Below are 15,298 nucleotides of genomic sequence, written 5' to 3' on the forward strand. Positions count from 1 at the left end.
AGCATTGCTCAAGATTCTCTTGCAAATCAAAGGCTAAAAGTCTAAGAGATAGCGATTAAATGCGCGTATATGTATCCTGTTCAAAGAGATATGTTTCTCATATATATATATAAGAAAACTCTAGAACCAAGGATACTGAAAGACTTTATCTTTGTACTTCAAATCAGCACCAAAAGGAGACTAAAGCAAGAAAGTTCAAGAAATTAAGACGAGAATTATCTGTACAAATCAAGAGTCTTTAAAGCTTTTGAGATTATTTTACAGAGACTTTGGCGTAGTACTAAATTTCTAGTTTATTATGAATAACCACATACAACCACTTGGTTGTCCAGAAAGGTTTACAGAGAAGAATTTGTGGCGGTCTTTTCTTGGAGGTACCAGCTCACTTACGAAGAACATCCGCTTTACGGCTATTGATTATGGAACTTTTGCCTAAAGTAATGAGTATTGGTTATATTAACCATAATATAGACAATTAAACCCAAGATCAACAAAATTGTACACAATTGGATTACTTGCATGATTTCATTTTTAGGTTTTCTTTGAAGGTCTACAATTAATTTCTTATGAAAATTAATTCATACAGTAATTTTTTCTTCTTCTTTAGTCTACAACTTTTTCGCGTCTGCTATTCACCATGTCTCTCTCTCTTTTAGTTCAAAGCTCTGTAGAGCAAATTCAGTATTTTGCACCTACTATTCACACCTTGTAAATGGTTGAAGATTCTTAATAATTCCAGTTTGGAATTTTTTTATTACTTTTAAATATAATATGTGTTTGAAGCCTTAAGTTTTCTTCAACTGACTCTATTAAATAACTACTGGGTATCTTAACAGTAAAGCTTGGCAAAGTTTGAAAAGGTGGTGAGATTTCATCGCTCAGTAATCTATGATTTTAATAATCAGCGTCATTATTATTGCTGGATTCATTATGATTGAACTTGGGTGCAAAATGATTGCAGTCATCTCCAAAATTAACATGATTAGATCGGGATCTCTTATTACAATCTATCTTGGTGGTGCTTCTACTGGCCTTAAGGCCGTTACTAGCATAACTATGGGAAATAAGTGAATCAGTGCTGGTGGTGGCCATACTGAGCTAAAAACTAGCCTGGTTGTGTTTATACTATAATTGTTTGTTATATATGTTTTCATTGCTCATTAAAGGGCCAAATCTGAAAAGGCTTTGGGAATACCGTACACTACTCGTAGCCGATTCTATAATCAATAGTTTCTGCGACACTAAAACTCTTGACGTCTCTAGAGCAGGTGGTATCAATTTTTTTTGTAGGGAGCCGAAGGCTCTAGTTTATTAGTGAGCCTCTATGCTGCAAGGCAAAAGAGGAAAATCACGACTTGTTTTTGGCTTTTATATTTTTACAATGTTTTTCTATTTATATGTTTGTGGTTATATATATTGTGGAGGTATGGAAGGAAGCTAAAGGGGGGGAAAGTCGAGAGCAAGTTCGCTCTTGAGGCGGTCGAGAAGAGAGGAAGCAGTGGAAAAGGCAGCGGAGGAGACAAAAGGAACGTGATCAAATATGAACAGCCAATGATGGCGCCATATAGCCAGCAGCGTGCAGCCAAAAATTGAGGCAGCAGAAAGAGAATAATCGGTGCAAGGAGGGAATGTGAAGGATTGCAAACCAGAAAGCAAGACAGTGGGTGTCGCGGTCTGGGCGAAGTACAACGTCCAGATTGACGACCATACGGACAGTTTGACCGGACACTGGAACAAAAAATGAGTTTGATTGTCCAGAGGGTGAGAGCAGAGGGCACAGGATGGGTCTGGGAAAGCGGTAGGGATCCTAGAATTGAGGCGAGAACGGCAAGGAATGTTCTTGTGCAGGGCACGAAACCAAACGTTGCGGGCCCCATGCGGCAGGGGGAAGGACCAAAACCGACGAAGCTGGCGAGGGACGAGTGTGGGGCTTATGGGGCGTGCGGATTTGGAGTGGAAATTGCAGAGTAGGCGGAAAGACTGGGTGGACAAACGATACCAAGGGATGCCGGGGACAAGAGCCGTCAAGAAAGGACGCACATCGACAGCTGTACCGGAAGGCATATCTAGCGAAGGAAACTGTATGGCACAGATCGCGGGGGGAATGGTGGCACGATACAGGACAGGGTGCAAGACAAGAGAGCGAGTGTAGAGACGTTCGAAGAACCGGTGAAGGACAATAGGACGACGGAGTATGCGGTGGAGGGGGCGTTGGGCAAGCACGCCGAAACTAGGATCTACTTCATAGGCGTCGGAAACCCGGAGATCGCGCCATGCAGATGGAAAGGGAGGGTGGTCTGGTTGTGCGGTAGTGAGATAGGAGAGAGGCAGAGAGAGACAGATGGGGAGGTTGACTACCACGTCAGAGAAGTTGTGAGGGAGAAGATCAATGGCAGCAAGTAGGGTGGCCAGCGGAGAGTCGAAATCACGCTGATGAGAGGATCGGAGAGATGGAAATATCAAAGGAACGAGTGGATCAGCAGATGAGGAGTCGAGGCGGAGGACGTAAGAGAACCAAGGCGGGACCAGGCCAGAGGGGGACAGCGGAGAGCGGACGAGAGGCCGGAGCCAGCGCAACTGAAGAGCAGCCTGTTGAACCTGAGGATCAAGGACCCCTAGACCGCCGAGCAGAATAGGCTGGCAGAAAGTGTCGAGAGAAATGGGAGGAAAGGAGCGGTATTGTATAAACTTACTCATGATCGAGCGAAGTCGACGGAAAAAGGATAGAGGTACAGTGACAACTCTGAGGACGTGCCAGAACTTAGAGAGGATGAGAGAGTTGAGCACTGTGGCACGGCCACGAATAGAGAGAGAGAGAGAGTGGTGGATATTACAGGTAGATTCAATCTTGGAAAGAATGTTGTCACAGAAAGAATTGCGCTGAGGTAAGGATTGAATAAGAGGAAAGCCGAGATATCGCAGGGGAGTGGAGGAAGATCTGTCAGACCAGGCGGTGATGTCGAATTGTTGTAGGACGGGGCGCCATTCTGGCAGTGGAAGACTGGACAGGGAGAAAGCTTCAGTTTTATGGAGATTGATGCGAGCATTGGAGGCATGAGAGTATGTGAGAAGATGATGATGAAGACGGGACAAGTGGGCGGCATCAGGCAGAAAGACTAGCAGATCGTCGGCATAGGCCAAGAGCTTGATGGGCGGAGGTGGTGGAATAGCAGTGCGTGGTGATGGAGAAAATCCGGCAAAGGAAGGATCATGAATCACACGACGCAACAAAGATTCGAATGCAAGGTTAAAGAGTACAGGAGAAAGAGGATCACCCTGCCGGAGTCCACGAGCCTGAAGGAATGATCGGGATAGGTGTCCATTGACATTGATTCGAATCTGTGTAGAGAAGAAAAGTTGAGATATACAGGTATGGAGGGAAGGGGGAAAGTTGAAATGCTGCAAGACCTGGCGAAGGTAGTCGGGATGGACTCTGTCGTAAGCTTTCTCCTGATCCAAAAGAAGGTCTATACCAGATGAACCGTCCTGTCTAGCCTGTGCCATAACCAACTTGGTCAGCATGCCATTGTCAGCAATGAAGCGTCCTTGGACAAACCCGGTCTGGAAGGGCGTAACAAAGGAGGAAGCAGCAGGCACCATGCGACGATTGATGAGGCGAGTGAACACTTTGGCATCGGTATTGATGAGAGCGATCGGGCGCCAGTTGCGGAGGGAGGTGAGGTCACCTTTCTTGGGAAGAAGAGAGACGCAGGTTGATTGCCAGGACGAAGGGAACACACCGAGGGCAAGCCCATCGTTAAATATTCGAACAAGTAAGACAGCACACATCGGATGATCCATAATTAATCGCAGAATCTCATAAGGCAGGCCATCCGGCCCAGGGCTACTGGCATTAGGAGTGCGAGTGGCGCCGTCTCGGATGTCATCCAAGGTGAAGGGTTTAAGGAGGGTCGTGGAGGTAGTTTCGGAAAGAAAGAGGTCTGGTGGCAAGTGAAGGAGGAGGTCGTCGATAGCTGTCTGAGCAGGAGGGTCGGGTGTGTAAAGATCTTCATAAAATGCAGCAGCAGCTTCTGTAAGATCATCGGGATCAGTGCATAAGGTGTCGGTGAAGGGGTGGCGGAGGCTGGTTATTGTGGTTCGAGCTTGGCGAAAAGCAACTGTGCGTTTCAAAAACCCAGCGGAAGTTTCGCCTTGTTCTCTCCAGTGTTTTCCGGCGCGGAGTGCTAGTATCTCGGTGCGTTCCTGTTGAACTTGCTGAAGTTGACGCTCGACGATGGGCAGCTGGAAGTTCTGAGCAGGCTGATGGCGAAATCTATGTATCAAATGGTCACGTTTACTCTGAAGCTTTACCTCCAAAGTGGCAAGTGATGGGCGGGTTGTGCGTGAATATGAACGTGTGAAACGAGCCACTTCGACTTTGATCAGATCCCACTGTGATTGGGGGGAAATTGAAGGCGAGAGTAGTGGTATGAAGGATGAAAGACAGTCGGACAGGGAGGAGCGGAAGGAAGGGATGTTCGCCAAACGAGGGTTCGCACGCCACAAACCTCGACCAATGTGAGACAGCATAGGAAAACTAAGACAGGTACGTACAAGGCAATGATCGGTCCACAGGGGCTGAACAAATGTGACGGTGGACGAAGAGTGACAAGACGCTATATCCTTGGAGGCATATATGTAGTCGATAGTCGAAGAGGAAAGGTCGCGATGAAAGGTAGGCATAGGTTGAGCGTCAGACAAAGTGACACAGTCTACAAAGTGGTTAGCGACAAAATGCAGCCATAGACGTGGCGCGAGGCCAGCACGAGAGGCATTTGCATATGAGGAATAATTAAAATCTCCTAGCATAAGAAAGCGAGAAGGAAGGGAAGGGAGAAGATGTGGGGAGGATAGGAGAGAGGTGAGAAAATCATATCGAGGACGATATGAAGCAGGGACATATAAAACGCAAATACGAAATGGGGCAAACAAATTGGAAGAGTGAACAACAGTGGCAGTAATGCAACGACCACAGAGAGAAAAAAGAGGATCAGTAAAAGAAATGAGGGGAGAGAGGGAAACCAAACCACAGTGAGGAGACCATAGTGAGTCGGATGCTTGAAATTGAAGATGAAACGTCTGTTGAAGAGCGTCTGTGTTGGCGTGAGTTTCTTGAAGGGCAAGTATGTCTAGAGAGAGGGAGCGAAGATATCTAATAAAGAGAGAGCGATTATTGGTGTTTCCGGACTTGACAAGTCCGCGGCAGTTCATGGAGGCTATATTAATCATAAATTTAAGAATGATCGCCGTCTGCCATCTCGTCATCAGTTAGGATATTCTGGGAGTCTTGGTCGTCGTCGCCGTAGGTAAGGGTGGAATCAGTTGGTGGGGTGAAGAATACCGAATGACGAGATGTACTTTCGCGCCAGACGCGATCCGTAGATGTCGGCAAGTTAGAGAAAAGAACGACTGGTACTTGACCGGGGGCGGGAGTGGCTGTGGCGACATCGAGATATGACCTAGTGTTGGTTGTGGTAGAGGTAGTAGTAGAGGGTTGTGGAGTGGTTATATTGGCTTGACCTAGTGTTGTGGTGGACCCAATAGGTGGGTCCGGTACTTTAGCGGGAAGAGCCATGCAGGTGGTATCAAACTAATAAAGCAGATTGGCATTTCTCATATATGAACAGCGGAACTGCAATCCAGCAGGAAAGCTGCGATGAAATATTCCATATTTATTGCTTCCTCCGAAAGAGTATATGTTAGAAAGCCTGATATCTGACTTGAGATGTTCTTTACCAAAAGTAGCGATCATCTCGAATCCGTGCTTAAAGTATTCATAGGTTTATGTCAGAGAAATTATCGTTATGATGAGAATGAGAAATAAAACAATCATTCTGACTTTGATAACATACATCTGTATGAATAATACTGTTATAAAGGATGATTTACATTCAATCTACTTCTATTTGAGCTTATTTTATTAAAACAAACACATACCACAAGGACAGTCCAACACGTTTACTACTTCAATAATGCGCTTAAGAAAAACTATACATAAGCGTCGTTAGAGATGATAGTTTACAGAGGTATTGAAGCTATTATCCATCATGTAATCAGATGGCGAACGCAGATTGACACATAAGCTCACTCTTTAGATAGACATATCCTAATTTTTTTTAGAAAATATCTTCTTGACAAACAGGTGCAGAGAGACCCGCATACTCTTGCATTAGAGCAAGATTATTTTCGGCAGTTGGATTCTTCCATTTTTCTTCTTCTTCTTTGGCTTGAATGTTATACCATGCAACTTTCTAGAAGTTGATCTCTTTTTCTTTTTTAGAAGGATTATGTCTTTTGAAGATTAATTTCTTGTCACTATCTCTATTAGTGTCTTTGAAAGTAATGGGAACATATTTATTTGCATATAAGAGTGCAGTAGATAAAATAAAAGAAAATGAACGAAAAAGCTCAAGACAAAAAAGACTCATATTTATACTGAGTTCTTTGGTGCGTTATGTTAATAGTTTATATTTCTAGATGATATTCCTGTACATATTAGCCAAGGATTACCTTATATAGCTTATATTAAGTCATTTGAGAAAAAAATATTAGGTAGATACGTCTTGAAGAATTCAGAGGAGAAGGTTCGGCTTTAAAGGCTTAGATATCCATTAAATCTTCAATGGATAGCTTTCAAAAGAAATTAAGCGCCGGAGTTATAATTGTCTTACAAATTTGGTAATTCACAGTTTACGCCTGCGCCGATAGTTTAATGGATTTGTTATCAGGTGTATTTATCAGACTCGTTTCAAAACACATACTCGTTATTCAAAAAAGAAGAAGAAGAAAAAAAAAAGAAGACATTAGAAAGATTTTTAGTTCACTAAAGCTACAAATTATATGCGCAATTATTTTACTTGTGTACGTTCATGTGCCTCTTCCTGTGTCTGTGCCTGTGTCTGTTCCTGTGTTTGTGACGCAAGCTTAGCGGTATATAAAAGCCTCTTCCCCTACTGTCCAGAATTTTGACAACATATAAATTGCACAAAGTTCGAGACCTATTTTATCTCTTTTTGTCCATCTATTCATATATTGTGTTTATATATTTAAAGGCCATCTACTGGACCAATACAAATTTTCAATGGGATTTCTTGAAAATATCTGGGGATTTATTCCTGGTTTTCAATCTCTTATTGCTGCCTTTTTACTGGTCTGCATGTGCACCACAAACGGTAAAATTCTAGGTAAAGTGTCAACACACCTCAGTTAATTATTATAAATTACTTACTAGTTCTGACTCAATCTCTCTTTATTCATGTGGTCTGAAATAGTTCGAAATCATGCTGCGAGTGGTTTTCGCTGGCTTGCTGGTGTTATACCATATTCTATTCGTGTTCCTCTCATTCAATGCTTCCTTTCTCTTGACATACCTTATGTGAGAGCTTTCATGATATTTATCGGTACTCCACAAGGAGAGCAGGTCAAATGGGTTACTCCCATAAAGAAGGACACGTGGGAAGGCCGTTGGATCTTCCCTTCTGCTAAACAAATGAGCAAGACCGGGTCAGTAGAAACTAGTGCCTTCGACGCAGACCTTATTATTTTATATATGCATGGTAGGTCAGAACGTTAAAGCTTGTTTTATTCAGTACACATGCGGTACTCTTAATTTTATTGTGCTAATTGTGTATCGGTACACAGGTGGTGGATTCTACTTTGGAACATCAGTTGGATATATTAAGACCTTTATTGAATTCATCAACCAATTTAAGGCAAACCGCGGTATCAATGCACGCATCCTTTCAGTGGAATACTCTCTTTCACCAGAAGTCCAATGGCCAAAACAAAAAGAAGAATGTCTGGCCGCCTATATATACCTTGTCCACGATTTGGGTATCAGTCCGTCCAAGATCATCATAAGTGAGCATTCTTTTTCTTTCTTTCTCATTTATATACCAAAAGACACCATATGACCAAGATTTAAATGTTTAAAGTTGATGAACCCAATCTGCTGCACACCAGTATTTCTTACTTTTTAATATCTTTATTTATTTTTTCATAGTCGGTGATAGTGCAGGTGGAAATTTGGTTCTTCAAACAACTTGGTCTTTGTGTAACCAACGCACCATTCCTGCGTTGGCGGCTCTTCCCCCAATTCCTATGCCAGCAGGTGTCGTCCCAATGTCACCATGGGTCGACGTAGAGCTTGACGAGCCTGCACTTGAGGCTGCAAAGTATACTGATATTCTGTCCAAGAAAATATTTTATCTTGCCGCTACGTCCTATCTTCCACAACTCAAAAAAATGACTCCATCTGAGTATTCTGCCTATATCAAGAACCCTGAAATATCTCCTATATATGGAGACTACTATGGCTCATGCCCCATGTTATTAGTTTACGCCGATAAAGAGATGTTGGCTGGAAGCATTATCAAGTTTTCAGAAAAAATGCGAAGTCAAGGAGTTCCCCTTACTCCGTTAATACGTCCTAGTGTGGCCCACATTCATATTATGGAAAGCCTTTGCGCACCCTCAGAGGATATCTGGAGAGAGGATATTGGTGTTGTTGTAGATTGGTGTAGTACTGTTTTGAAGAGAAAATAAAGCAGCCTTAAACTCTAATACACCAAACCATAAACTTTTTTTATATACCATTTACAAACGTTCAAGTCCATAGTACTTTTTTTTCTTGTTGAATTTTTATGAAGAAAGAAAATATTAATAAAATAATAATAAGACGGTCTTGGATGAAAACTCTATATTAAAGAGTGCTCTCAACATAATCACTTGGGAGAGATACAGGTGTGTAGTCCAGCGAAGTAGGATGCATTGTCTCCAGCAGCCTGTCCCTTAGCTCCACGCATGCATTTTCCCAGCGCATCTTTTCCTCCCATAGTTCTCGAAGCTTTTTGTAAGCTAGCCCACTCAACACCTCAAAGTTATCCATCGTCTCTTCCAATGCGGCCTCTGCACGCTTCCGTTGTTGTCTCTCTTCCTCCAATTGGCGCTCGAGAGACTCGACTGTCCGGGGGGTTTCGCTCTTTATCTTCTTTGGTGCAATAACTATAGTAGAGGTGGGCAAGGAAGGAGTCTCAGACCAAGACATGGTTTGGACCTGGACATGTCGTACTTTTACCATGCCGGCTGGTTTGGGTGCGGAGACATGTAGTGCTCTAATATGCTCGGCAGCAAGATCGGTAGAAACGACATCACTAGGCTTGTCGGCCTTGCTAACCCTGTACCTCTCAAGGCGCTGGATGAGTCCAGCCTCAATAGTCTCCCGCCCATCAGCTGCAAGGGAAGATACGACAGCCTCTACTCGCCGCTTTTCTTTGGCGTCTCGCGGAGAACGTGTATTGCTATTAACGCTGCTGTAAGTGTCCTGGCGCATCAGAGAACGAGTGCGTGGATTGGAGCTCATCTGGCTACGGATTGAAGTCGAATGCCGCAAGGATTCACTGTAGAGACTCGACTCCCGCTGAGACTTGGACGGCAAAATTGGCAGCTGGGAGTCGCTGTGGCGGATGTGTGGTGTCAAGGTCGGTTGAAGGCTTGAGGTTGAGGACTCGCGCGAACGGGACGGATTGGCGACAATCTCTATGTAGCTCTTGCGTTCTTTTAGAAGAGCATCGTTAAGCAGGGTGGTTGTAGATGAAGGAGCGGAGCCTGGGACAGGACATGAGGTTGATGGGGAAGGAGAGGGGCGAGTGACAGCAGGTGGGGGCTGCTTGTTCTTGCGGCGTCGGAAAAACAGATTCGTTGCGCTCGTGCGTTCATTGACATGTCGAAACTCTTCCGGGCTCGTATTGTTGAGGAACTCGACCAAGGCCTGAGTGTCAGTACCTTTTTTACGAGTCTGCCGGGGTGTAGAATCCGATGTACTAAACAAGCTCATATCGTCTGGATCTTCCTCACCACCTCTCTGGATGGAGAGTGTCCTGGCGTCTTTGGGCTCATACATAGACTTGATATGCATAGTAAATGAATGTAAAAGGAAAGAAAATAAAGAGAAAGAGAGAAAGAGAGCAAGAGAAAAACAAAGACTGTAAAAAATAAGGGGGTAAGTAAAAGGAGTTGCCTGAGTGTAACAAGGGGAAGCCATTCAGGAGATCACAATCAAGACCAAAGGTTGTTCTGATGGACCTAGTAAAGAATCATTTTTTTCTCTCTCTTTCTCTATCTGGTTTTGTTCTTTTCTTGTTTTTAGGCTGCGTCACCCACCAACGCAGTAAGTAGATTATTATCTTGTATTATTTTTATTGACCCTCTCCCTCGACATGCTCCTCAGAGCCTTGTTCTTCCAGCCATTTTGCATAACGCTCCAGTCTCTTCTTCTCTTCCTCCTCGTCTTCTTCTACGTTGGACTTTCCACCACTCTTCTCGTATCGTGCCTTTCCATCGTAAATCTCGGCCTCAATCTGACGGCCAGCAAAGAATCGCTTGTTCATTTTCTAAATTTGTAGTTAGTTTCTCATGTTGCCTTGTTTTCTGTACTACTTGCCACTACACAAGCATTTGCGCTCTCTGTATCCATAAATCTAACAGAAATAATTCCTCCAGGTGATTTCTACACAAGATAATTAGCACTTCAAAACAAAAAAGCAAAGTAAATTTGATACTTACATCGTAAAGAATCACGTTTGTCACCTCACCCAATTTTTCGCATTCGCCTCGTACATCGTCTTTAAGTTCCAATAAGAGCGTCGGGTCCTCCTAAAACACACATACAAATAATAATAAATGAGAAGATATTTCTTCACATATATTCATTTAACCCTTACATCCAATTCCTCTTGAGTGTACATGTGCTTCAAGATAACAATCTTTGAAAACTTTTCATCCTTCTTTCCACTCTCATCATCAAACCAGTCAAGTTTTCTATGTCATGTAAGATGAGTTTCTTGTACTTCGAATACAAAACCTTACCTCTTCAACTGATGCAACTTCTTTTTTACTTTATTCTTTTGGGTCTGTGGCACAGATTTTTTCTTTGGGTCAATTTCTTTATCCTTAAATACTGCCTATTACCAAATACTGTGTGTTAATTACATAAGCTAAATCATCAATAGTAGGGATGGGTAACATTGACATATATACATTTATTTCTCTTGCGGGTAAATAAGAAGAAAACTTGCCTGCTGTACACTAATCTTGGTTTCTGGCTTTCCAAGACGCAACTCTGATTCATCCAGTAGATTGATAGCCAAAGGCACAGAATCTTCTTTGAAATAAGTTACAAGTGCATCTCCCTTGAAAGTACCCTTGTCATCTTTGTAAAGTTTGATTTTGGGTTCACCTAAACACACACACACACACACACATCATATATACATATTCTCAATACCACTATTCATATTTACATTTCCTATATATATATATTGTATAGAATAAGTCTTACCTGTCTCCAAATCCTCCATAATCAAGCCACATTTACTAAAAGTCTGTTTCATTTCATCAACTGTAACATCCAATGGAAGGTGTGTGATATAAACGCTTGTGTTTGGTTTCTTGACGGGTTCGCGCTTTTGCTTCTTCTTTGCTTCTTCTTCTGGATCCTACAAAAAGAAAAGAGTATGTTAATAATTATACATATACTAGTGTTAACCAAACAAGTAAATTACTTCGTATGTATAGATTCGCTTCTTCTTTTCGCGGGGCAAAACAGCAGGAGCCTATGATAGTTATGATTGATTAGTCCAATGGCTCTAAAAATGAGATTATCACTTTTATTATTTACCGATTCGTCTACACCCTCGACTGCATAGACTGACTGTTGCGACTCAATCAATTCTTGGTTGTACTATATATTTAATAACATGAGACATAAAACAATGGTCAGAATAAATCCGGGATAATGAAAAAAAAATTAAAAAAAAAAGATAGTTTACCATTGGAAACCAGGCATTCACATTTGTATCGTACTCGAATGACACGCCGTCTTCTCCTACATATGACCATTTTCCTGTTTGTTCATCAAACTTCATCCGGGGGTCGGATGAAAAATCATTTGGTTTGGTTTCCATAATGTGAATTCAATAAGAAAGAGATCCAAAGCAAGGAATGCAGAGTGACTCGTGTTTTTTTATGAACAAGGTGGCACTGGGAAAGAAAAAAAAAAGAGTTAAAAAAAAATGAAGTAAGAATTTGCATAATTTGGTAGGAGTTTACTTGCTTGTGTGTGTGATCTTCCCCTATACAAGTACAAGTCACCCGTCTAGATATTAAGCTCTTTCTCGGACGTATCGTGTTGTCTCGACCCACACAGTTTATCTAATCCCCAATTAAAGACAAGAATTGCCTACTTGTTTAATTGATATGATCCTCTTGACATCATCACTTGTTTTTCCCCCTTCTTATTTGTATACTACTATTATTTTTACTTGCTTTTTCTCTTCTCTTTTTGATAAAATCTTGACCTTTCTTTTTATTAATTTTTTTAAATTTTCTTATAACACTTGGATCCTATGGCACTTAGTTATACTCAAGACTCAGAAGATCAGTACACTGAGGATAGTGATGAGTTTGAGGAAGAAGAAATGAATTATTGGCTTCAACGATGCTCTATCTGTTTCGACGCTCGTCTTGAGTTGTGCTTAGAGCTCTGTAGAGACCAGTTCTGTCAGGAATGCTTCGGATTGTATGTTACCGAAGTTGTAAAGTCTTCTTGGGGACTAGGAGTTACTCAAATACAATGCCCTGTCTGCCAACGTACGGTCCCCAAGTCAGAATGGAGCAAATATGTGTCTCCGGCTGTACTAGAACACTACAACAAATTCAATCAACCCTACCGCAGCTACACCCGTGCTTGTCCCTGTTGCGAGACTGAAAACAAGCCTCTTGACTACACGAAAAGGAACAAGGATGTAAAGTAAGTTACTATCTGTATTTCTACAAGCCATTGATACTTACTTTTCCAACAATAACCAAAAAAAAAGTCATCTTTATGCATCATATAAACTTCTTAAAGACAGCCTTGGTAGCTGCACTCAAGAAGGTCACACGGAACATCCAAGCCATGAGGACATTAGGCATGCCACATGGATGATTGAAAACCCGTCTTGGTCACAGAATAACACATTACCAGAGATATATGAGCATCTGCTCAATGCCATCAAGAAGTTTGACCTGCATCATCCTCACCTGCCTTCCGTGGGCACTACTATAGCCGAGCATTTGTGTCAAACAAACATGAGCTCCGATACCTGGCGCACAATTCAATTCACTCACATCCGAAATTTCCCAGATATTACATGGTAATTTGACAATACTTGTCCACTATATGCCTAGAACTAACAAGCTGTGCTTTTATCTAAAGCTCAAAGTGCAATACAGACTTCTGCTTACAATGTGGTGAAGATAAGCACGCGAGCCAGTCGTGTGAGGATAACATGAGAAATAAGTTGGAAGACAGCCAATTATCGGTAGATCTAGCCAAGACAATTGAATGGAAGCTGGAAAATAGGTAAATAAAATAAGTAAGAATTAATCAACAAAGGATAACGTTATATTCTTTCTACTAGTCGGCGCTGCCCAAATTGTTCAATCATGATTCACAGAGACGAAGGATGTAATAAGGTCGATTGTTCCTTATGTGGCTTTAGTTTTTGTTGGATGTGCCAGTTACCGTGGTCACCAGTGAGTACCTAGAGCTGTATAAAATGTACCTCTTTAATTAAACCTGGGTCTTGTTTAGGATTGTGGCTTCTACCGCTGCTCATCTTCGCCAGACTCCCAAATAATGGAGAAGGCTGGGATTGCTCATACAAAGGTATGCGTACTCGAATTATATATATTCTTCTCTTTGCCCTTGTTTCTGGTTGTACAAGATCGCTGTAACTAATTTATATTTAGGCCGAATTGGGTGTACCCAATGTCCATGCCTTGCGACAGAGGAGGTAGCCAACCTTACTTTGAGTATAGTTGTCATATTTTACGCATTTAATAAGTAATTAATTGCTCTTACCCCGCCCCACACCAATACATTTTGCTTATATAAATATTATGATTATTCATATATATATAGCATTTACTAAGATAATATAAATTTGATCTTACAATACACTATGGGAAAAAGGTGGTCTTTTTTGAATTTGTGACTTCATTTTTGGCCTATAATAATCAAAAAATCACCAAAAATCCAAGTTGAAACAAGAAAATCTTTGTTCTTTGAAATGGTTGATAAAAAGCAAATGAATCGCTTAAAATTAAATCTCAGGAGGGACAAATGTCCATTCTAATTAAACATCTTACATTTTTGGTAAATATATATTGGAATTGAGAAATATTGGATGTCAGAAATAAAAAAAAAAGAAAATATCTAAACTTTCTGCTGCTTGGATAAAATTTGTTAAGACAATTTGAAAAAAAAAGAAAAATTTATTACAAAAAAAAAAAAACAAATTATATATCACTTAAGGCACCAAGTGTCAATTTTGGGCCACGTTTAAGGCTAGGCCAAATGATGTAATGGCTACCATTGACATTTGATGGCACCAAGCCAACCAACTCTACAATGTCACTGGCATGAATCACTATAGTCTTCGGCTTTACTACAGATGTAATAGGCAATCCATTTTTCAAATGCACACTATATATGGTTATGAGAGCTAGTGGCCATCTCTTCGAGTTGTGTACATGTTGGAAGAATATAACCACCTTTCCGAAGAAATGCTTATATCCTGGACGGTAAGAGCGGGATCTTCTGGAGTTCATGTCCACTTGTAGCTGCACATGAACATGACATGCCTCTCTTGTAGAACTTTGGTTGAATGCAGCGTCAATAACACAACCATTAAGATAGGCCTTGCGGCTTGTCTTTATGGAAGGCTCAAGCATACTAAATTCTTCCCCCTTCAAATCATAAAACGTTTTAAGAAGCAATGAAAGATGAGATCTATCTTCAAAGCTATCGAAAATTGTTAAATTCTTCAAAGGCCCCCAGAACTCAATCTCACACTCAGCATTGGCAGGATCACCTCCTTCTGTAACAGGCCACCCATCGGTATATGCACTGTAAACTAGAAGGTTAGCTGGTGGAGTTTTTGTGTTTGCAACGGTTGTCAGTTCCGCTACACGCCGGGATTGCGCCAGTCTGATCATGATGTTTCCAGCATTGACACTGACTTGGGAGTTACTCTTGATGGACCTGGAGTACTCACCAATGGCTCTTTCCACGGATCGTGTGCTATATGCTCTTGGCGGGCCATATAGATCAATCATCTGAGGATAATGCTGAATAATGTGCTGGTTAATTGTGAACACGCCAATGTCAATATCTGCTGTAGAAAGAAGACTCTCTAGGAATAAGTTCCATTCTACAAGATTACTAAGAAAAAAGGTAAAAGTAAATTACTATGAA

The 15,298-nt window shown here is 41.6% G+C and overlaps 5 protein-coding genes across 5 annotated transcripts; 2 read left to right on the forward strand and 3 right to left on the reverse strand.

The window, feature by feature from the left end:
• Nucleotides 1–1,437: 1,437 nt before the first annotated feature.
• PHYBLDRAFT_165133 (hypothetical protein) lies at nt 1,438–4,809 on the reverse strand (the record flags this gene model as incomplete). The annotated part of the gene is made up of 2 exons (XM_018435165.1): nt 1,438–2,760; nt 4,312–4,809. The coding sequence occupies 2 exons, from the start codon at nt 4,807–4,809 to the stop codon at nt 1,438–1,440; spliced, it is 1,821 nt and encodes a 606-aa protein (XP_018294648.1).
• A 424-nt stretch (nt 4,810–5,233) lies between these two features.
• Nucleotides 5,234–5,575, reverse strand: PHYBLDRAFT_142123 (hypothetical protein; the record flags this gene model as incomplete). The annotated part of the gene is made up of 1 exon (XM_018430744.1): nt 5,234–5,575. The coding sequence occupies one exon, from the start codon at nt 5,573–5,575 to the stop codon at nt 5,234–5,236; it is 342 nt and encodes a 113-aa protein (XP_018294649.1).
• Nucleotides 5,576–7,019: 1,444 nt separating this feature from the next.
• On the forward strand, nt 7,020–9,915 carry PHYBLDRAFT_77300 (hypothetical protein). Its single transcript, XM_018443243.1, has 4 exons — nt 7,020–7,184; nt 7,272–7,556; nt 7,642–7,860; nt 8,003–9,915. Exons 1-4 carry the CDS (start codon nt 7,082–7,084, stop codon nt 8,542–8,544), a joined length of 1,149 nt encoding a protein of 382 aa, XP_018294650.1. The 5' UTR covers nt 7,020–7,081; the 3' UTR covers nt 8,545–9,915.
• Nucleotides 9,916–10,196: 281 nt separating this feature from the next.
• On the reverse strand, nt 10,197–11,963 carry PHYBLDRAFT_109010 (hypothetical protein; the record flags this gene model as incomplete). The annotated part of the gene is made up of 10 exons (XM_018428086.1): nt 10,197–10,391; nt 10,445–10,507; nt 10,564–10,653; nt 10,722–10,818; nt 10,867–10,957; nt 11,072–11,236; nt 11,339–11,495; nt 11,562–11,612; nt 11,678–11,740; nt 11,829–11,963. 10 exons carry the CDS (start codon nt 11,961–11,963, stop codon nt 10,197–10,199), a joined length of 1,107 nt encoding a protein of 368 aa, XP_018294651.1.
• A 441-nt stretch (nt 11,964–12,404) lies between these two features.
• On the forward strand, nt 12,405–13,973 carry PHYBLDRAFT_165138 (hypothetical protein; the record flags this gene model as incomplete). The annotated part of the gene is made up of 7 exons (XM_018435166.1): nt 12,405–12,808; nt 12,876–13,193; nt 13,256–13,402; nt 13,461–13,575; nt 13,634–13,708; nt 13,792–13,835; nt 13,964–13,973. 7 exons carry the CDS (start codon nt 12,405–12,407, stop codon nt 13,971–13,973), a joined length of 1,113 nt encoding a protein of 370 aa, XP_018294652.1.
• Nucleotides 13,974–15,298: the final 1,325 nt, after the last annotated feature.

The sequence above is a fragment of the Phycomyces blakesleeanus genome (assembly GCF_001638985.1).
Source record: "Phycomyces blakesleeanus NRRL 1555(-) unplaced genomic scaffold PHYBLscaffold_5, whole genome shotgun sequence".
In the NCBI taxonomy this organism is placed as follows: Eukaryota; Fungi; Mucoromycota; class Mucoromycetes; order Mucorales; family Phycomycetaceae; genus Phycomyces; species Phycomyces blakesleeanus.

Excerpts from the sequence above, each read along its gene's own strand:
- PHYBLDRAFT_77300 (XM_018443243.1), top strand. The coding sequence starts at position 7,082 with ATGGGATTTCTTGAAAATATCTGGGGATTTATTCCTGGTTTTCAATCT. Across the intron at positions 7,185-7,271 it reads CACAAACGGTAAAATTCTAG|TTCGAAATCATGCTGCGAGT; the intron begins GTAAAGTGTCAA and ends GGTCTGAAATAG. Across the intron at positions 7,861-8,002 it reads TCCGTCCAAGATCATCATAA|TCGGTGATAGTGCAGGTGGA; the intron begins GTGAGCATTCTT and ends ATTTTTTCATAG.